Genomic DNA, 23,582 nt, shown 5'->3' with positions numbered 1-23,582 from the left:
AGCCTTTCCGAAATTGCCTACCCTGCCTTTAAGTCTTATTTGATTACATACAGCCGGTCTGCACAGAGTAACGTCACATCACAGTCTCACATTAGCCTGCTGTGGTTTTAATGTGCTGAAAAACGCAGGAATGCTTCACTAACTGAACGCAGAAGGCAGCCGTTTTAAGCACACAATCAAGATAAGTAATGCACTCACTAGTTTAAGACTGAAAATGATGCTAAAATATCTTGCGATCAAAGTACTGTCAGGTTATAGAAGGATGTAGTGATGTTTGAGATATTTATATGACCACACACACACACAAACACACTCGTCTATTCAAACCTCATCTGCTGGAAGATCTATTGAAATGATGCCAGCCTTCCAGCTGCCCTGCCACAGGCGTTTAACCACACGGGTGGTAACGAGAGCCGACAGGACGGACATGTCTCACTGCATTCCTGTCTAACCACCCTTAACACACCTTTACTGCATCACCGGCACTCATCTAACTGCATCGAACATCTCATTCACGTGTGATTTTAATATAAGCTGACTTTATAATAATCTAGTCAAAGAATAAATGTTACTGAAATCATTCATCATCTAATATTGGAGATGGACTCATTTGAATTTATGGAGATGAGTTTTAAAAATTCTATCCATTTAAATTCTACTAATTGACTTAATGCATTACACAAATTGCTTAATTTTAATTACACTTTCAAAACAGACCTTTAAAACATGTGCTTACATGGGCATGGGGATATATTGAATAATCATGAAACATTACAGATGCTTTTGCTGGCGATATAAAATTGTGTATAAAACATTGTAATACTTTTAATGCATCATTTTTATCTGGCCAATTAAGATACATGACAGACTAGTTTTATGATAATTCATTGATTTTCTTTAACTAGACACTGTAATTTGCCTCTTGCATGAAACATTTTATTGTGCTTGAAAAAATTAGGGTTCCTCTAAATCAGGTTTTCCAAACTGGGGTTTTGAAGAGCTAATAATTAATTAAATCATAAAAATGTTAAATTAAAATTAAATAAACATACTTTTAAAAAAAAAACAATCGAAAGGAAAAAAAGTTTCATTTGTTTATATACAGTAATTTTGCCATTACCTGATATTAAAGGTGTTGTTAATTATTGAAATATTAACTTGAAATTCCAGGTGGACTTCAAGCAAATATTTTAGGTCAAAGAGGTTCAGATGACAAAAACTAATATATATATATATATATATATATATATATATATTTATTTATATATTTATGTTTGAGAATCCCTGCTTTAAGTCATCAAATTTATAGAGTTATACATAGAATCTTGTCAACAAGCCGGAAAATAGATTGTGTTTGCTATACACATACCCAGATTTGTATTCAAAGTAAAAACAATCTCTCGTTCCACAGTGTCAGAAGGAGAGAGACAGAGCAAGAACACTTTCAAGCACTTAGCCAGAAGATTTCCCAAACCGTTTTAAATATTTCATTAGGAATTCATGTTGCTTCATGCATGGTTAGCGGTCTCGACTCGCGCAGAGGTCAGACAGAGTGCAGAGCAGCGAGAGGTTATGAGCCCAGTTCATTGACGGGGCACTTCACGCTCACAGAGGTAACCCTTTCACCACCGACAACTAGCACATACTGAACAAGAACATTCTCTTGTCCAAAGAATAAACTTGCACTTAATTAAACAATCTTATCCTGGCAGTGGTGTGAAATATGACATGAAATCAAAATGCACTCATGTTGTGCAGTGCAGGTCCTAACAGCGCTCTTTAGCTACGACTTTATTCACAGTTTACTGAAGTAATGTTCCCAACACCGCATGAACGTTATGGAGAAATGTTCATGGATACAGAGCAATGATTCAGACGTGCCAGACACGCATATGCACGACTCGCGCACGTGAAGCAGTTGTCCAGATGGGTGACCATAAGCACAGATGTGCTTCGTGAAATAAACACAAGCAACTGCATCAGACACTCAATTTAGATATGCCTCTGTTTCCATAAAATAATTATATTAAGAAATATCAACAAAACAAAGTCAATATTACTAGCAAAATTCTAACTTTGATTAACTTGGAACCTCATTACTAAAATCAAAAACTATTTTGAAAATGTTTTATTTTTCTGAGGGTCATTTTAGGTACCGGTATGTTGAAGGCAACACTGTGAAACAATGCAAAGATATTATTTATTGATTAATTCATTTTTCACCATTGGTGATGGAATAACAAATGCAACTAAATGCATGACTGAACGAACACACGAAAATTAACCTCATTGGTTCTCAAGCGAACATGCTTGAGCTTCCATTTATCATAACTGATGTGTGTTTTGATAGATTGTATATAGGCTTTTATTCACATATAAACATTTGTTTATCATATAAAGAGATCATGTCTCTTCAGAAAATTTGAAATAAACCGCTCAATTCATATGGATTAGTTGTACAGTCTCTTTATGAACCTTTTGTAGCATTAAAGTTGCATAGCTTTCAATGGAGGGACAGAAATTGCTCAGATTTTATTAAAAATATCTTTATTTGTGTTCCGAAGATGAAAAATAAAAAGTCTTACGGATTTGGAACGACATGAAGTATTGATGAAATAATTTTCATTTTTTGGGTTATTTAACCCTTTAACTCAATACCTCACAGCAAACAAACAATTCTAGAACTGTTCTCAGTACAGTAAGTTGACTCACTAACAAATGTGAATCATATTTTTGATGGGTGAAAAAAAACATGCATTTCTGAAAAATCCACGATGCACCAGGCAAGAAAAATACTTTCTACTGGTTTATTCACTTATTTTATTTCCACCTCACATGAATCATGCCTTTGCAAAGTATATCAAATGGCTTTGTTATGCATGTACAACAATAGAAGAATATTGATGGATCGCTACATTTGTTTATTTCAATTATCAGATGTGTCTGATGTGGCCTGGTCTCTGTTGTGGCCGAATATTCAGACAAATGAAAAGAATCTGCATGCTACACAAGATCTGTAAGTAAATTAGGTCTGTAAGCCAACTTAAGTCCTTCGTTTTCAGATGAGTAAACAAAAGCACAACCGCCACCATCGATTTTCATTCACAATTGGCCTATTTAACGCAACGCTGCAGCCATGCACACTAAAGTCCAGAGCTGTCAGCAACAAATAAATGAGTTCAAGATGCTGGTCTGTTCAATGGAATGACAAACAAAATACTGCAAGATTTGGCTTTAAATAATGGGAATCGATCAATCTAAAATAATAATTATTATTTACTCACCCTCGTATTGTTCCAAACCTATAAAGCCTTTTTTCATTTGGAACACAAAAGACAATATTTCGGAAAACTTTCAAACTACAAAAAAGGATGCAAAAGCACTATAAAAGTGTTGCATGACTTGTGGAGTACATTTCATATGATAGCTTTGTTTACTCAAATGTATGATACTTCAACAACTTTTTGTTTGCCTTGGTTTAGTTATGAATGGAAACGAGAACCGGCTCGGTCTTCAGAATGAAGACGGAAACAAAAAATACCAAAACATGAGAGTGAGAAAATTATGAATTCAAAAAGGAAAAAATTGTGCGAACATCCAAAAACTTTTGGCAGGTGCTCGATCAAAAGCAGCATCAAATTCAAAATAAACAAGAATCGGCACACTGCCACTTCTGCTCCCAAGGATTTATTAAAATGAACAACGTTTCGACCCAAAGGGTCTTCAGCAGGCCTGTCGAAGACCCTTTGGGTCGAAACGTTGGTCAGTTTAATAAATCCTTTGGAGCAGAAGTGGCAGTGTGCCGATTCTCGTTTATTTTGAAAGTGAGTAAATTATGACTTTTTTTTCATATTTGCATAAACTATTCCTTTAAAGATAGTGAATCTTCAGAAAACAGCACCTGGTCCTTGAGTAAGATACTTTCTATTCAATCTTCTGAGAAATAAAGTTAGAAATGACTCCTTTCACAAAGGCCATCTTGTAAGGAGCGCACATGACCCAGTTCTAGAAGGGTGCCTCGATAACATTAGCAAAAGCAATTAACCTTTAGCCGGCAGCTCCTTAAAGTGAACACGGTGCAAATTTGTTCTTTTATGCACACTATAATAGACAAGCGTCCAAGATTCTGACCTAGAACGCATAGACACTCATCTATAAACTCTTCGAGACAATGTAGCCTCACTATGTTTCTTTTCTGGGAGAAAACCAATCTTAGTTCTCAAAGATGTCAGAAAAACAACAACAACAACAACAAAAAAACTACTAATAAACCAGTCTAAGGTATTTATGCTGGTCTCCCAGCCAGGTCAAGCTGATGTTTAGCTGGTCTTCCAGCTTGACCAGCTGAGACTGACAAGTCTCCTAAAACCTTAAGCCAGCAAAACAGTCCAGTTTGGGAGACCAGATAACGTCTCGGTTATGCATTCTTAGTTCCCTGAAGAGAGATCGAGATGCTGCGTTGAAACGCTGTGGGAACGCCTTTGCGTGATTACGATGTGAAGCACGTATGAAATCAGTCCAGTGGCGTGACGGAACGTCATAGGTGGGTGACGTCACCGACCAGGAAACTATAAAGCACATCTGAACCAAACAGTGTCAGCTTCTGATAGGCTGAAGCAAGTCGATCATGGGCATGCCGGGAGTATGGCAGGGTGACGCAGTGTCTCGTTCCCTCTTCAGAGAACTAAGGTTACATACGTAACCAAGACGTTCCCTTTCAAGTGAACTCGTGCTGCATTGAAACGCTGTGGGACTTTTAGGCAAGTCATGCCACTCGGCCGCCATCGGGCAGCTATTTCGGACTAACAAGACCAGGCTCCTATCTAAATGAATGGGCAGAGAGTCAGAACTGCACTTTCACTGGTCACCAGGACATAAAAACTGCTTGTATAGAAACAGCAGTAAAATATTATAAAAATCGCTGAAAAAGTTTGATGACTTTGCCCCAAAAATAAGTTTTAAAAGGCCTTTTTTCCCCACAGGTTATACGTTTACAACGCATGCGCAAGGGTTTTCGTCTCCGATGTCGCAAACCTCAACTGTGCACATTTGTCAGTGGAACCAGACGATAGGCTTAAATGTTTCCCGGCTTGACTGTTAAAAGTAGACGATTGGCTTTCCAGCGGGAGGGGCGGGGCATGTGCATACAACCGCCATCTTTGGCGTTACGGGTTTTCCCTATATAGTTGTATTGAGGATTGAGGAAGTGGCATGTCTCTATATAAATTGTCTCTGGCTATACCCACGCCGCCATATGAGCAAGTGTCCGTCGTTGTGAAATCTATGCGCACACTAAGATGAAAGCACCTGCGCCCCTGGAGTGGAGCAGAGGTCAAGGTCATAGAACCCTTAAAAATGTGTGCAGCGAGGACCACACCGCCGCATCACAAACATCTTGGAGGGAAACTCCTGACAATAATGCTTTAGAGGCAGCCATACTCCTCGTCGAGTGAGCCGTACGTGAACCAGCAAACATTCAACAAGATTTTAATAAAATAAATAAACAAATACAAAAACGAAAGTAAAGACGGCAGTCCCTCACAGTCGACTTCCGCCACACATAATAAAACAAAACATCAAATAAAATAGTCCAGGCCTGGCCTCTCTCGATCTACACTTGTCGCTCCTCCTTTTATGCTTCCGCTCCTCCGTGATAGGTACGAGACCGGTGCGTCGCATAATGCAATAATGCTGGATAGCCCTCAGTGGACGGCGACGGCTCCTCTGGCTTCGGGCAGGAGTCCCCCGTTCCCTGTTCCACCCCGTCATGGCGATGGCAGCAGGCTCCGGCCCACGGCAAATGGCGGCGGCGACTCCGCTCCCTCACGGACGGCAGCCGCCTCTCCAGCAGGCGGCCGGCAGCGAGCTCGTCCGTCCCCCCAACTACTCACTCCAGCGCACCGCCTCGAGCGTCCATGGTGACGGACTCTGCTCACCATACTCGATGGCACCGTGGATTCCCCACAGCGGCGAGGCCTCTTTGACAGCGTGTTCCTCCTCCTGCCCGGGGTTTCAGCACCAGTGTAATGAAGTTAGATGTTATGGGAAGGAGGAGGCGGGAACCGGCGAACATTCAACAAATTTTTAATAAAATAAACAAACAAATACAAAAATTAAAGTAAAGACAGCAGTCCCTCGCGGTCGACTGCCACTACACATAATAAACAAAACATCAAATAAAATAGTCCAAGCCTGGCCTCTCTCGATCTACACCGAAATTTGCGGACTTTCTATCAGAATTAGTATTTGCTCCAGATAAAGTACTAATTGTTGGTGATTTTAATATACATGTAGATAATGAAAAAGATGCATTGGGATTGGCATTTAAAGATATGGTAAACACAATTGGAGTTAAACAACACGTGTCGGGACCTACGCATTGTCGTAATCATACTCTAGATCTAATACTATCACATGGAATAGATATTGATGCCGTTGAAATTCTGCAGCAAAGCGATGACATCTCAGATTATTATCTAGTCTCATGTAAATTACATTTAGCCAAGGCTGCAAAGCCGACTCCGTGTTACACATATGTTAGACCCATCACTTCTGCCACTAAAGATTGCTTTATCAATAATCTTCCTAATCAGTTTCATCATCTCAGTATCCCAGATAGCTTAGAAGAACTTGATATTGCAACAGAAACTTTTAACTCTCTCTTTTCCAGCACTTTAGCTCCGTTGCTCCGTTGCGCTTAAAGAAGATTAAAGAAAATAGTCCAACTCCGTGGTACAACGAGCACACCCGGGCCCTTAAAAAAGCAGCCAGAAAAATGGAGCGCAACTGGAAGAAAACTAAACTAGAGGTATTTCGGGTTTTCATGGAAGGAGAGCTCGATTGCTTACAGAGAGCCCTTAAAAGCTGCTAGATCTGCTTATTTGTCAACCCTATTAGAAGAAAATAAACATAATCCTAGGTATTTATTTGAAACAGTGGCTAAACTAACAAAAAAGAAAGCTTCAACCCCAGAAGTGTCAAAGCAATACAGCAGTAATGACTTTATGAACTTCTTCACTTATAAGATCGATAATATCAGGGACAAAATTATAACTATGCAACCGTCTACCACAGTATCGCATCAGGGAGTGCATTGTAGTCTCCCTGAGGAAAAATTTGATTCATTTGTTGCTATAGGAGAGGAAGAATTTTCTAAACTCGTTAAATCATCTAAATCGACAACATGTATGTTAGACCCTATTCCGACTAAGCTACTGAAAGAGATGCTTCCAGATGTCATATATCCTCTTCTTACTATCATTAATTTGTCTTTGTCTCTAGGATACGTACCAAAAACCTTTAAGATGGCTATGATAAAACCGCTTGTTAAAAAAATGCAACTTGATCATACAAAATTAGTCAATTACAGGCCGATCTCGAATCTGCCTTTTCTATCAAAGATATTAGAAAAAGCAGTATCCTCACAACTGTGTTCCTTTCAAGAAAGAAATTATATCTGCGAGGATTTTCAGTCAGGATTCAGACCGTACCATAGTACTGAGACTGCTCTCATTAGAGTCACAAATGATTTGCTCTTATCATCCGATCGTGGTTGTATCTCTCTATTAGTGTTACTTGATCTTAGTGCTGCATTTGATACTATTGACCACAACATTCTTTTAAATAGACTCGAAAATTATGTTGGCATTAGTGGAGTTGCACTAGCATGGTTTAAATCATACTTATCTGACCGTTATCAGTTTGTAGCAGTAAATAAAGAGATGTCTTATCGATCACAAGTTCAGTATGGCGTACCACAAGGCTCAGTACTAGGACCGTTGCTGTTCACTCTGTACATGCTACCATTAGGAGATATCATTAGGGAACATGGAATTAGTTTTCACTGTTATGCCGATGATACTCAGCTGTATATTTCTTCAAAACCTAACGAAACTTACCAATTCACAAAATTAACGGAATGCATAGCTGATATAAAAAAAATCGGATGACCAGTAATTTCCTACTACTAAATTCTGAAAAAAAAACAGAGATTCTAATTATTGGACAAAAAACTTCCACACGTAATAACCTAGAATACTGTCTAACACTTGATGGCTGCTCTGTTAAGTCTTCGTCGTCGGTTAGGAACCTGGGTGTGCTCTTTGATACCAATCTTTCATTTGAAGGTCACGTGTCTAGTATCTGTAAAACTGCATTTTTCCATCTTAAAAACATATCTAAATTACGCCATATGCTCTCATTAACAAATGCAGAACAATTAGTTCATGACATCAAGACTAGATTATTGTAATGCTCTACTGGGTGGTTGCCCGGCACGCTTAATAAACAGACTACAGCTAGTTCAAAACGCAGCAGCTCGAGTTCTTACCAGAACTAGGAAATATGACCATATTAGCCCGGTTCTGTCAACACTGCATTGGCTGCCTATTAAACATCGTATAAAATTTTAAATATTGTTGATTACTTACAAAGCACTAAATGGTTTAGCTCCGCAGTACTTGAGTGAGCTTTTAAAGCATTATAGTCCTTCACGTCTGTTGCGATCTCAATAATCCGGCCAGTTGATAATACCTAGAATATCAAAATCGACTGAAGGCGGTAGATCCTTTTCCTATTTAGCACCTAAACTTTGGAACAGTCTTCCTAACATTGTCCAGGAAGCAGACACACTCTGTCAGTTCAAAGCTAGACTAAAAACACATCTCTTTGACCTAGCATACACATAATACATTATAGACTTCGATAGTTCAATGTTAGGCTGCATAGATTAGGTCAGCCGGAACTGGGAACACTTCCCTTAAATCCAGATGTACTCGTTACATCATAAGAAGAATGGCATCTACGCTAACTTTAGTGTCTTTGTTTATCCCAAGGTTGTTCCCGCAGCCTGCCGGATCCAGGCCGTATCCAGATCTGACGAAGGAGATTTGCCTGGACCCGATGACAATGCAGTGCTGAAGTGTTAACTATCCTCTCCCTATGGAGGATCCCTTTCCCACTCTACAGATAAAGCGTTGTTGAAAATCCGGTTTGCGTACCCCGAAGTGATAAAATAAAACAAAATTCTTTATCTAATGTATAGGCAAGACAAGTAGTTTGTTTAGGCATGGTTTGTAGGGAAATTACAAACCTGCGCACACATATTCAAACGAATATAACTATAGAATCAATTTTTAATGCGCATGTTAACGCCATCCGGTCACAGGTTCGCGTTTAAAGTCTGTTTAGAGAGAACGCCGTCGTCTTAGTGGCCCCTAATGTAATAACAAATGATAATTTTGCTGGAAGTGAATCAATCAAAACCAACTTTAGCTGGAAATAACATTATTCAAAAATCGCTATAAAAAATCCTCTGTTACCGTAAATTGTATGTTTATATCTGTAAAGCTTTTTTGAAACAATCTCCATTGTTAAAAGCGCTATATAAATGAAGATGACTTGACTACACTGTCGTCGCTCCTCCTTTTATGCTTCCGCTCCTCGGTGAGAGATATGAGACCGGTGCGTCGCTCATTAGTAATCACGCCACCGGCCTCGCACAGTCCTCCCAGTCCCTCCGTCACCAGACGCTGTAGGAGCGAATAAGCTGTTTTTGTACTTTAAAGCTGTACTGCTGACACAATGTTTTCTGACCGTAGCCTATTCAAATCCTGGTGCGCCGTCACCAGACCAATAGTGTGTGTGTGGCTGTCTGTGCGCGTTTGCGCATTTTGAAGGAGTGACTAGGCTGCTTGTCGGTTCGCTGACACCGCGCCGGCGCCGCCTCCCTCTGTGTCCCGCACAAAACATTTGTTTGTTGTATAGCCTAAGTCATAAGATAGATCTGTCCATTAATTTGATTTTTAGATTTGATTGTGCATTAGCCTCACATATGACTGACTTTGCTGTATGCAGCCAGCGATGTGATGATACTAGGGGTGGAACGGTACATGTATTCGTATCGAACCGAAACGGTACGGGCGTCACGGTTCGGTGCACGAATTTACACGGAGAATACACGGTATAAAAATAAATAAAACTGTAATGCGGAATTACTGTTAGATACGCGGGTTCTTTAGGGACACATAATCTGTACCATCGGCTTAGCTCTGAACGCGCGTTCACTTCAAACGTTGGCTTTATACGCGCGTCCTATTCGCTTTGGACTAGCGTCGAACTAGACGCGAATTTGACGCTCTATTCGCGTTTGGTGTGACCGTGACCGCATAATGGACAGGCTGCGATGTCAAGATTGCAATGCTGGAGTGTGTGTGAGAGAGAGAGCGAGGCGCGCGGGCGCCATCGACCTGTGTGTGTGTGTGAGAGAGCGAGGCGCGCGGGCGCGATCGACCTGTGTGTGTGTGTGTGTGTGTGTGTGTGTGTGTGTGTGTGTGTGTGTGTGTGTGTGTGTGTGTGTGTGTGAGAGAGGCGCGCGATCGAACAGTGGAAACATAAAAAACATACTCCGTCATTTTGTTCATACAGATCATTAAACCTGCAAAGTGTTTACTTATATTTGTACACTCGCAACAAAACACAACATTGTGCTTTTGTCACACTTTTGTCACAGAGAGAGAGCGAGGCGCGCGGGCGCCATCGACCTGTGTGTGTGTGTGAGAGAGCGAGGCGCGCGGGCGCCATCGACCTGTGTGTGTGTGTGTGTGTGTGTTTGAGAGAGCGAGAGAGAGAGGCGCGCGGGCGCGATCGACCTGTGTGTGTGTGTGTGTGTGTGTGTGTGTGTGTGTGTGTGTGTGTGTGTGTGTGTGAGAGAGGCGCGCGATCGAACAGTGGAAACATAAAAAACATACTCCGTCATTTTGTTCATACAGATCATTAAACCTGCAAAGTGTTTGCTTATATTTGTACACTCGCAACAAAACACAACATTGTGCTTTTGTCACACTGTAAACTCTTGTCAAACTGTAACCTACAACTGTCACCCAACCAAAATCACACACACACACACACACACACACACACACACACACACACACAGTTTTAAAAGCAAAACATATTTATCCAACTCCATTTCAAAACAGTCTGTTGGTCCCATCTTTTGGACATTCGTCATATTGCATTGGTTTTCATTTCTTGTCCTCGGAGCACTAATCTTACACATTCTACATTGATTAAAAAAAGAAAATCGAATGTGTAATGGTAGTATTATTTTATACAGAAATCAATTATTTATAATTCAGATGAGAATAATGTTACATTGTCAATTAATAATGTTAATTAAAATTAAGGAAAACAAATATATTGATCTGAAATATAGCAAAATAATTTTAAATTAATTCAGGTACAATTACCAAACATATCGCAAGGTCTTTTTGTCTTTTTATTAATTTAATTAATAAACTAATTATATAAAACAATTGTCAGTGCAATGCCTTTATTAATAAAACTTATTTAAAAAATACAATGCCTTCTGCATTTTTGTTTTGCTTTTCCCTCCATTGTACCGAAATCGTACCGAACCGTGATGTTTGAACCGAGGTATGAACCGAACCGTGACTTCTGTGTACCGTTCCACCCCTAGATGATACTGATATGAACTTGGGTTGCTACATTAACTGAATGAATATATGAACATATATGCCACATTGAGATGTCACAGCCTACCCATGACAAGATTTTACCGCACGTTACTGCCACATACTGGTCTGGCATGTACACCACATCTTTTTCAATAAGTTTCAGTGGTTTCGTGTGTACGCATATATTTCTTGAGACGACGCCGTGTTTACAGAAAAAAATTTAGAACGAGGAAAAAAAAAGATCGGATAGGGAAAGCTCTGGCTTCGTGTGAATGTGGCCTCAGTCTCTTCAGTAAATCTTAAATTCCACAAAAAACTAAACTACTGCTAAAACTAGAAAGTTGGCTAGCAATACAACTTTTGTTTAACCTAGATAACTTACGATGATGTTTATTTTCTTAACTGACTACTGGTCAATGTTAACTACAATCTGAACAGAATTTCACATTAGTTAACTTAATGTTAATGTAAGCTAAGCGTTACTCGTTAAAATAATTTTAATTAGGCAATTCAATAAGCTAACAAAGTTGTTTGTAAAATGAAAAATTAGTGCAGTTTATCATGGCAACATTTATGTTACCGCCATGTTGACAAGTAAATGTTAATGTAGGTTAAACTGGGGTGCACCAACCCTACAACACACAGATTTTTACCTTGCTTGCTGGTCTTATTCTTTTAGGGATAACAGTCTTCATAAGGTGCATTGATACACAGCTCAGGTGTTCTCCGGAACTCTTCCACTCCTGAGCAAAACCTGATTTGTTATCGTGCTATCGTTCCATGTCTACCCCGGACGCGAGTGGCGCAACGCAACAAAAGACAATAGAACCCATTATAATAAGTGATATTGTGTACACTGGATGCGGCTCGGCATGACATGAGTTAACTGATGCCCTGTTATATTTCTGACAGACAGTACTCCAAGTGCTCACACTATTTCTGACACGAAGGACAAATGGATCTGCATTTTGCAATGGTCGCTTTGACATGTCCAATGTAGACAGCCTCAAGCTGTTACGGCATTGTCGACACAGTGCAAGGCTATAATTCCTGTCAATCCAAATATAAAAAAAAGTACAGTAAAAATATGTACAGTATGTGGTGTTTGATGTCACAGAAAATTCCCATAACGTAAAAATCAGTTATTTACTGTAAACAGAATTTACAGTATTGTACTGGGTGCTTTATAGTAAATAACTACAAATTACATAAATGTCTAACAGTGTAGGCTGCAACTACCAAAAATATTATTTTAAAGCATGCAAATGTAACCTTTTGCATAGTGGTTAATTTAATAAATACACTAATCCTGCATCGACTTTATTAAGGCATGTTCTTTCAGATTTCAGTTAATTCATATGAAACAACAGAACCAGATAATCAAGCTCTGCAGGTTCACTTTTTTAGAGGCCTAAATATTCGCAGGAAAGATTTCAACGGGAGCTGTATTGGGCCATCCATAATCACAGTAATTCATATTTTCCGAATGTAAAAAGAACTGCTTGCACACGGGTGTGATTTTAGCATATCATAAAAATATCTCAGGAGATAAAACAAGGTTACTGGAGGTTAAACAGGAGATTTACTAAATCAACATACAAGCTCTTTAAAAACTGAAACAGCAAGTGTCCACAAGATACTGATCAAGACATTAGATAGTCAAAACCCATTTCTCAACAAAACCATGTTTGAAGATGTTTGAAGGTAATGTTAAGCTTTAAGAAAAAATAGGTATGATATTGAATGTTTCAATCCAAATCACTCAAAAACTAGATGATGCAAGAACCCTTTACCATTTTACACATATTTAATGTGTGATCTTGTACTAATTAGCATAATGTAGTGTTATTAGCACAGTGATTCATAACCTTGGGCTGGTAACTCGTAGCCTGGTTCTACCAGACTCTTGTACATTTCATTTGTACAGAGAGTCTGGCACCGCTCCATTGACAATCGTTAACTTCCTTGTAGGCTGGTACTCTATTGAAGTCTAAAACTATTGGATCTGCCCAGAGTCACTCTGGATCTGCCACCAATCGCTAACGTTTGCTCGTGATGTATGTCGAACCCCGTGGGGAGGAGGGCCACAACATCATGGCCAAAATAAACCTAAGCAAAGATTGTTCTTGCTCCGGCTTTAACTTCTTAATATTCGGCAGCGTTGCTACAACGGACCGAATGGCTTCGCTCGCATCTTTCTCCGCTGCCATTACTGAACTACAACTCAAAATAACGCACGACGTCATCGTTCTCAGCCACTCCCTCTGTTCGCTGATTGGCCCTACAAAAAATTGATCGGAGAAAACCAAAGTCTACAGCACAATCCCAGACGTAGTACTGAAGGAAAATGAAATTGAGCGGAAGTGCGTAGGAGGGCGGAGCCAGGCTAGGTAACTCAAGGATCCTGGGTTCAAATTTAAAAAAGGATCAAACATCAACTGAGGATATCGTAACCAACAACTTTTTTGCCTGTTCACAGGGGTAGATTATTGATTAATGAAGACTTATATTACACACAAAAACACCTTTTATCATAGTGGATGATTTGTTTGCATCACATAACCAGCTCCATATCTTTGGCTTTTCTGCTGTTGTACCAGGTGTTTGGTAGCTCACCTGGTACTGGTAAAATGGCATGGTTGCTTCAGCAAATGCATTTTTATCTAACATTTGTTTTTTGTTAACATTATCGGTTAGGTTTAGGGTCTGGTTTCGTGTAGGTGGTACGTAATTTTCAAATGCATTACCCACTCAACAGACATTTAAAGCATTGCCAGATTCACATTAATCTCTTTCATTTAAAACTGAATGAGTTTTTAGCGCAACTCACTGAACATTTCACTTTGATAGTGTTGTGAAATGTAATGAACAAGGCACTGTCATATCATTGTGCAGAAATGTTACCACATGTTCATATTTCCAATAAACCAGGGTTGCAAATGAGAAGATTACGCAATTTTTCATCAGTAAAGTGTATCATCCTCAGGTTCTATAAATCATGTTATCGATGAACGATGTTATCATGTGATTATTTCATGTATAAACAACTGATTCTTTAGCAAAAATTACAATATCAAGACCAGTACCACAATATATAATATTACGAACACCATGATAAACATGCATTAATATTGTATAAGAATTCCTCATTTAGTAGCGACTAACTAATTTTCAGATTACGATGCACTGGTGAAAGTGCAGCTCTCACGTTTTTCCACACCACACACATCTGAGTTTTCTCTGTAAGCTCCATCTATACATCCTGACATACGCCAATTAAGTTGTCTCCTCTGAGATCGTCACACAGCAGGGATTCCAGTGTGAGATCTCAGCCTCAACACCATCACACACACAATCCATCCTCAAAGAAACACATCCATCATCTTCATAAAGAGCACAAAACAACAAATGACTAATTAAAGGAATGTTCCAGTTTAATACAACTTAAGCTGTGTGGACATCCTCTGCGCAGAAAATAAAGTCAACTACTCCCTCTGTTTGATTCATAATCATAGAAATCTTCAACACGAAATCTGCTTCAGCACTGATACAGGATGAAACTTGCTGAATTTCAAAACTACTCACCAAACAACGTCTCTGGTCGATGCACATCATATAGGAAAGTTGAGCCCCTTTCTCCTCTAAATCACACAGCACCTGTTAAAGAAATGAGAAACGTCTATCATAAATAAGTAATTATCAGATGATTTTAGAGAGCGTTTCTCAGAGAACACAGGGACACTTAAACATGGTTTTTAAAGTCACGTCACCATGAACCTGTTTTAACGACCTCTACGACAATAAATCAGCTCTCTAGTCATTTGCAGAAAAGCAGCATCAAATTCTATTAAAACAGAATAATAATAGTGAATAAACACATGAAATATTCATGAAAGAAACAATGTTCAAGTGAATCTCAGAAAGAAACATTTGCGCTATAATTTACCACAAAACAAAAGACAAATCATTTAAAATTATATTACCCCTACATCAAGCCCCAAATTTCAATTACTGTAAAGCAAAAAAAACAAACAAAAAAAAACATAAAATATGAAGAGTTTTAGCAATATATACAACAAATACTAATACAATGTATACTTTAATACATTTTGCAAGGTGTAATACACCTTGCTAGTACCAGGTTGGACCCACTTATGCCATTATAACTGCCTTAATTCTTTGTGGCATAAATTTTGGTCCATATTGACATGACAGCATCACGCAGTTGCTGCAGATTTGTCGGCTGCACATCCATGAAGCGAATCTCCCGTCCCACCACATCCAAAAGGTGCTCTATTGGATTGAGATCTGGTGACTGTGGAGGCCATTTGAGTATAGTGAACTCATGTTCATGTTCAAGAAACCAGTTTGAGAAGATTTGAGCTTTGTGACATGGTACTTCCTGCTGGAAGTAGCCATCAATACTCACCATTAATACTCAGGTAGGCTGTGGCATTTAAACGTTGCTCAATTGGAACTAAGGGGCCCAAAGTGTGCCAGTAAATACCCCCAACACCATTCCACCACCAGCAGCCTGAATTGGTGATACAAGGCAGGATGGATCCAATCTTCTAATGTCCAATTTTGGTGAGCCCATGTGAATTGTAGCCTCGGATTGCTGTTCTCAGCTGACAGGAGTGGCACCGGTGTGTCTTCTGCTGCTGTAGCCCCATCTGCTTCAAGGTTCGACGTGTTCAGAGATCCTCTTCTGCAGACCTCGGTTTTAACGAGTGCTTATTTGAGTTTCTGTTTAAAAAAAAACTGCATTTTTTTTGTAATTGTTATCGTGCTGGAGGTACAGTACGCCATTACATCGTATGCAGGGATGTTAACATTTAAGCTAGCTGATGAGAGAAAATGGCACTATCAAAGAGTCTAAAGAGGAAAGTTGACAGCGAAAATAGGAACAAAGAAGAATGGAAAGACAATGCGTTCATCCTACCTAGTTTTGTGAATGCAAAGCTGGTGTGTCTTATCTGCAACGAAGCGATCCACAGACTCTTTTGAATGTCTTTCAGAACTTTTCAAATTAAAAGCTCTCAATTCATCTCAAAATAAAACATTGCTGCAAAAAAGTTCTCGTACTTGAAAATCACTAAAGACGAAGTGATTGTGGGTAACTCTTGCTGTCATCTATTTCAGAACCAGCCGCTATCAAAGTAATGCGGGGTGTGGGCCAGATATTATTGCTGGCAGGCCAGTTTTGGCCTGTTACAGACCCCTGATCTATAGGTTAGATGATCATAGCACTATCGTTATTTCTGTTTTACAATAATTTTATATTGTCACAGAAGTACTGGGCTAAAAGTTTATAGTTCAGATATTAACCACTTTAGCGATCAAAATAGATCACAAACATGTTCTCAAATGGTTTTGTTAGATTCACTCATCTCATCTAAACTCAGTTCAAACACAGACTGCTTCAGATGAGTGTGAAGTGGCTCATTCATGTGCAGAAGTTCTTTTCTGTTTTCGGTGTGAAATCTGGGCTGGATCTGAAGATCTCCAACACTTACTAAAGCCTTAAGACCTAAAGACCAGTGCCAACATGAAGACATGCTCAATTAATGTCCTTTCCAAGACAGATCTCCTTTTAATTCTTTCCATTCTTCTGCCTTCCTGTATAGTCGCAACAGAGCTGATGGTCTGGCAGCAATTTTAACCATCTGTGTGATTTTACAAACGTCTAAATAAGTAAGCTCATTGTGGAATATGTACATTTGCTCTTGAATACATTATGCTGCCAATGTTTTGTCATAAAAGCCAAACTCATCTGTGTAATTGGACTTTTGACTCGAAATATCAGGAGTTAAGCGACATGATTGACAGAGTTAGATGAACAAATTTTTAATTCATTAAGAGGCAATTAGTAATGGAGCATAATGTCTTTTTTTTTTTACTTTTATGTCTAAATGATCTAGGACATAAACTGACCTGAACGATGGCGACCACAAAGGTCACAGGTCTGTCAATCACCATCTGAACTCAGTCAAACACTCACTGCTGAACTGAACTGTGTGTCTACAGCATCAATAATTCATCACAGCACCTGACAGACATTAACTAACCAGGTAAATCAGAGCTTATCACCTGGACAAATCAACTAATAGATTTCCACATAATGAATCAGATAAGCACTGCTACACACAATTAATATTTTCTCGAATGGTTGCGAGGAAAGAAAGCAGCTTGATTTAACTGACAAAAATGCTGAGAGACTCCATCTTCTTCAAATCAACATTGATCAACACATTTAAAAACACCAAAAATGATTGACATGCATCGCATGCATCTATAATTCAATGCCAAACCACCCAACCTGAAACTCATCATTTAAAGACGTCAATCAAAGACTTTGACAAGTAAAAAGAAAAATGTATAGGGCTATTTGTTAAATTATTAAAGAATCAAATCGATGATACTGCATTACATGCATCTACAATTCAATGCCAAACAGCCCAAACTGTCACTCATCATTTAAAGACTTTGACAAGCAAGAAACACATCAGGAAAGAAGTCAACCATCTACTGCCTATACATTTCACGAGTTCACACTTACATCAATTAAACAGAGTAAAGATTATGCGTATTTGGCGTGCTGTCCGGGGGGAGGGCTCCGAGCTCGGAATTTTGCCCGAACCCAGAGTACTCCCCCCGTTGTTGTAAGAGTATTAGGACTATAAGTGAGGAGATGGGGTGGTGGAGGGATGCTGTTAAACTGTCAATGAACGGAGGTTAGTTTGCTGTATATATACACAACGCTTAACTCGTTGATTAAGCACCACTCTTGTCTAATTAGGTTTGATTATCTGAATGTGCTCCACGTGTGTTTAATTAGGTTTAATTATCTGAACGTGCTCCTCCCGAACTTTGTTAATAAAACATCATTTAGTTTCCAATAACAGATCGAAATGTTTAATATTGACTCTCTCAGAATCAACAGATGTCATTTTACCAGAGGTTTGTATATCTACACAAATACAACAAATTCGAAACAGAAAGTGTGTGAAGTGAGACTCCATCCTGCTCAAATCAACACAGATCACGACTTAAACACACTGATGAAATAAATCTAAATGTTTGCTTTAAGGTGAAATGTTATTATATTGCATGACATTTAAAGTTTTATTTACACATTATGCACTTTGGTTTATAGGGGCTATAATAGCCTATAATGTTTAGCATGGACATCTATATCATTAACTGTGCATATAATATCAGTGAAACATCTACCTGCTCATGTAAGGTACTTTTTGAAGTCAAATAAAAAACTTGGACAAGTAAATAAGACAAAATGCATTATGCAAACACATAATCTCAATTACAGTTTTTATGAATTACTAAAACACTAAATCCCATTCTCTGAACCAAATTCTCAATAGCCTAAACCAATTTGTCGAATAAATCACTCTTTCTGTAAAACTATTAACAAGTTCAGGCAGTTAGACACTGTTTGCAAATATCATGCACACATTCTCACTCACTAAAACACATTTTGCACTGTGATGCACTTATGTTTCAAAACACTAAACACAGGCAGATAAAAGTTAAACACAACTACTACAACACAGTTGACATAATTTACACACAACAACTCAAAACTGTTCACACTTATTTCTAATGATGTAGTCAAACCAACTGTAATAATACAAGTCAGTTCAGAGTGCCAAAATTGACAGAATGTTGCACTGATTGTTGATACCAACTGTGGATGGAAACAATACAAGAGGGAGAGAAGAGTAGGAAGAGTATGAGTTAGAAGTGGTGGACGAGGAGGAAGAGGATGGTGTGGAGAATGTTGTCAAGGCTGGATCTGGCTTTAGGGTTTTTCCCTTTGCCTGCAGAGATGACATTGTCTGTGATGTGGACAAACTCCTCAGGCTGGACGCAACATGAAGACATGATGCTGAGGCAGAATGAATCTCTCATTGACCTGATTTTTCAGTTTCACAACTCTTTTGAGTGTACTGTAACATGCTTTTCATTTAGCCTTTTTTAACCATTTTGGCTTTTGCAGTTTGGTTACTGTATTTTCACAGTATGCAAGTGCTGAATATACAGACATTCAATGGGCCTATTCAATAGTCAGTACAATACTATACCATTACCTACAGTATACAGTATCCAACTTATTCACCTTACTATTGTAAATTGTGATTACCATACTTTTTTTGACATAATTGCAAAATTAGTTTATTTGTCACAATATTTTATTTCTGTAACTGCATGTTTTTGGATTCTGTATTCTCCATTTTTTGATGTAGTGTCAAATGTGTCATTTAATCGCTGTGTGTATGATCTGAAAGTTTTGTTTGATTTTGAGCACATATAAAATGGTTTCGTTCGTTTTTTGCTAGAAGAGTCAGATGTTCTCTGAATGTTTGAATATTTGGTTTTGAGAAAGTTGGTGATGGTTTTGAGAAATGTGTTTTAGCAATTCAGAAAAACTGTAACATAAATCCATCAACTCAATGATATATATCAAAAAGCTAGTGACTAAACTGTTTAAATAAATCATTTAGAGTCACATTAAAACCTTAATATCACCATGTGCAAACGATGACAATAACTGTCAGCAGTAACTCATGCATCAACATAAAAACACAGCAAGTCAGAATCAAATATTGATAGCAACAATTAATGCAGTTTCAATGGTTCCACACCTGTAACTGTTCAGAAAAGTGAAAACTGGCGTCTCCACTGACTCTTTTCTTAAATTCAGGAGGGCAGAAGCAGCGTAAAGAGCAACTGTATTTAGATTCTATAGGGACTGTAGAGGGAAATAAAGCAGCCTTTGCTGGCGTTACATTAGTTTCTCTTCATGAAACACACACATGCAGAAATCGCACTCATGTATCGCTTGTTAATTCCAGTAGCGGTAGTTTGTAAAGCCAATATAATGATGTTCTGAACTCCAGCTGTCTTACCTTAGGATGAATCTGCGCGCGTTTGTTTCATTGTATCACAGAATTCCTCGCGCTGCTGTCAGTGATGCAGCTCGTGCACACGCTGATGGGAATATGATGATGAGGAGGGATGATGATGCTGGGTTATTCAGCGCTTGTTTGGAGAGTCAGCGCGCACCGACGGCCTGTGGTACGCGCGCGAGCGTGTGTGTGTATATGTGTGTAACGTCTCTGCTCCTCCCCTTTAACTCTATAATTACTAAACACACAGCGCCACCTGTCGAGAGAGAGAAGGTGCAGGTGCATCAAGTTTCAACAGCAAAGATGAAAGTTCAGTTTGTAATGCAAGCGCATCAATTTATTGTAAAAAAAAAAAAAACATATTACGAGTATAGGCAATGCTTAGTAAACTATAAAGGTGATACATTAAATGCACTCAGTATGAGTAATTAAAATTTAGATATTTAGAAAAATATATTATTATTATGATTTTTACTCATTCCACTTCTGTTCGTCAAATGTCTGTGAAACTGTTCAGTTTATGTCTCGTTGTTGAATTTTTTTATGTTCATACACATATTTACACGTCAAGTTTTACACGTTTACACGTTTTTTTTTTTCTGAGTTTATATAATATAATTATATAATATAATTATTTATTTAAAACATATTTATACATTTATGTTATCAGCATGTAAAAGCTTTTAGGATCTGATTTTTGTATTATTATTATTCCTTATATTATTCTCGCAGTCCTTTATATTTCATAAGGGACTTTTTTTTATTTATTTTTTTAAACATTGTAATCATTTAATCAAACGAATGGTGACAAGTTTCAACATCTAAAAATATATTTTCTCTAATTCATACAGCACATGTAAAATGTAACCTAAAATGATCATAATGTCAAAAAAAAGTATCTGTCAAAAAAAGAAACAGGTGGAAAGGTCAAGTTTAGGCTACTCACAGCCAATTTATGTGAAATTTTAAACTAGGGGGGGGGGGGGGGGGTCTGTATAAAAATATGTGTTGTGTGTTATTAAACAGTAGGCTATATTAATATCAAATTTCAAAATGACATGGTCAATCAAATGTAAACAACAGGCTATGGCAGAAGATAAAAACTAATGAATTGAATTGTTTACTAGAACATGTGATTAGTTTGCTTCGTTTATCTGTTTATTTAATGCATTTCACAGAATATCAGCACATCCTTGATGAATCTTCAGTATTTATTTAAAGTACAGTATAAGTTGGATATTGATTTCTCTTTTGGCAGCGCCTCAGATTCACATCCAATACTGACATCTACTGGTGGATGATGTGCAAATGTAGGAGAAATTTTTTTTCAGGCTCACATTGCCATGGGCTTTATAAGAACTGAAGAACTGAAGAACTGAAACCAGTCACTGTTTTATTGAAACATATCTCTTTCATTTTTCGTGTGTTGACTGTACACTAAAAAGGCTACATGACAGTGGCAACACATTGTTTCTTATAGGCTACCAACAGCATTTTTAAACTGGCATTTTTGGGTTGAAAATAAATTTGTCAAAATGACACGTATTTGCGCAGCCATTATATTTTAATTTGCATGTAGCAGATGCTTTACAAATGAACTTGCACTGCATCCAAGGTAGGTATATATAGCCTATTTATTGCATTGTTTAATTATGGTTTATACATGCTATCCATGACAGAGTTCAAGATATAAATTTGCATTACTGGAGCTGTCAGTTTGCTAAGTTTCAAATGATTATTAAACAGCAAGCACAAACTATGCAAAAGCGTCAGTTCTTCCGGCGCACTCACTTTTTGCTTTTTTTTTTTTTTTTCAAATATCAAAACAAACAATAGAAATACAAAACAATACATTTCAAATGCTAGGGGGTTATAAACAGTATTATAGGAATACTTTAAAGAGTGTAGGCTACATGCTTGTAAAATTCTAATAGCTTTTTGTTTCTTCGAGGGCAATGTTGACTCAATATAATGCTTCACTTCATTTTTAAATACAATAAAACGTGTTTTTTTTTACCTGAAAATTTGCATTTATGAATGTGAAATTTAGCCATCAAAATAATAAAAATTATAAAATAAGTGCAGGGTTGTTTATCTTTGGAGTTTACAATAATACCTAGAACATCTTTCTAATATTTCCAACAATGAAATCAAGCACATTTTGCACACAAAAAAAAGACATAAGGGCAGTGCCAAAATAAATGAACAGCTGTCTCTGGCTTCTGCTTGCAAAAGCTAAACCTTTCATCAATATATTTTTTTAAACTTGGTTAAATAATGTTTAGCAGGGTATATTCTGTGAAGGAGTTTAAAAGATGCGTCTTTAACCTTGTTTATTGAGAGATAGCGATTGGGTAGAAGCCAGACTTTTTTCCAGTCAACATCACTCACAAACTGACTCCAATATGCAATAACATTTGGTCTCGAAACAACAACCTTCAGGAAAAGGGCTCTTATTGATCTTTTATAATTATAATGACAGGAGAAACATGTTTTACCGCCAAGGGAGTGATTTGGTGAGAGGGGTGGCAATTGCTGGTAATCTAATCTTTTTTGCTGTTTAAATATTTTAGAAGAAATTGCTCCAAAAACAGTTGCAAATTCCCTTGGTGGTATAGGAATATTATTTTTGTACATGATGGATTCCTTATAAGTAAAAAGAAGACCATATCTGGGTTAAATAAATGGTCTACCAAAACAATATTATTTCGAAACCAATTTTCAAAGAAAACAGTTTTTTGTTTGTTTTTTTGTTTTTTTATGTCCTTATTATTCCAGATAAAGTATTGGTGTGGTGAAAAGTTGTGTTTGTAAATTAAACTCCATGCTAGAAAATCTTGAGGATAATCCATTCATTTTGCAGGATGTTTTGCAACTCAGGTGACGTCAATGCATACGTTCTGCAGAGCGTGCCACGTCACTGGTCGCGTAGCAACCTCTGTACACAGAGAAGTATAAAAAAGAAAAGAGTGAATTAAATGTGTGAAGCTAAACGGGTGCTTTGGATGAATAATAACAATAATAATGAAAGACTAATAATTATAATATAAAACAATGGTTAAGCAAACTATTCAAATCTTTGCACGTGTGAAACCGACAAAGAAACCCACCTCGGTGAGTATTTTGCGTTTGTATAACTTAACGTTAACGTTACTTTGTATTGGACACCTAGCAGTAA

At 37.9% G+C, this 23,582-nt stretch overlaps 2 protein-coding genes across 3 annotated transcripts in view; one reads left to right on the top strand and one right to left on the bottom strand.

The window, feature by feature from the left end:
- The window catches only part of LOC130088931 (kelch-like protein 29), a 184,992-nt gene extending 164,351 nt beyond the window's left edge, over positions 1-20,641 (bottom strand). The window contains exons 1-2 of one of the 2 annotated variants that reach the window (XM_056255941.1): positions 20,405-20,641; positions 15,063-15,134 (exon numbers count right to left, since the gene is read on the bottom strand). The gene's annotated coding sequence lies outside the window, so the exon portion shown is untranslated. The remainder of the gene's footprint in view (positions 1-15,062; positions 15,135-20,404) is intronic. The other variant, XM_056255942.1, reaches the window with a different exon arrangement.
- A 2,770-nt stretch (positions 20,642-23,411) lies between these two features.
- Positions 23,412-23,582, top strand: part of LOC130088936 (kinesin-like protein KIF6) — a 186,635-nt gene continuing 186,464 nt past the window's right edge. Inside the window, exon 1 of the mRNA XM_056255951.1 lies at positions 23,412-23,518. Within this exon, the coding sequence (XP_056111926.1) occupies positions 23,459-23,518 (60 nt within the window). The 5' untranslated portion in view covers positions 23,412-23,458. The remainder of the gene's footprint in view (positions 23,519-23,582) is intronic.

This window comes from Rhinichthys klamathensis, unplaced genomic scaffold (genome assembly GCF_029890125.1).
Source record: "Rhinichthys klamathensis goyatoka isolate OS25496 unplaced genomic scaffold, OSU_Roscu_1.1 h1tg000123l_1, whole genome shotgun sequence".
Lineage (NCBI taxonomy): Eukaryota > Metazoa > Chordata > Actinopteri > Cypriniformes > Leuciscidae > Rhinichthys > Rhinichthys klamathensis.
Note: the sequence above shows the minus strand (reverse complement) of the source record. Positions and strands in the feature narration are given on the sequence as shown.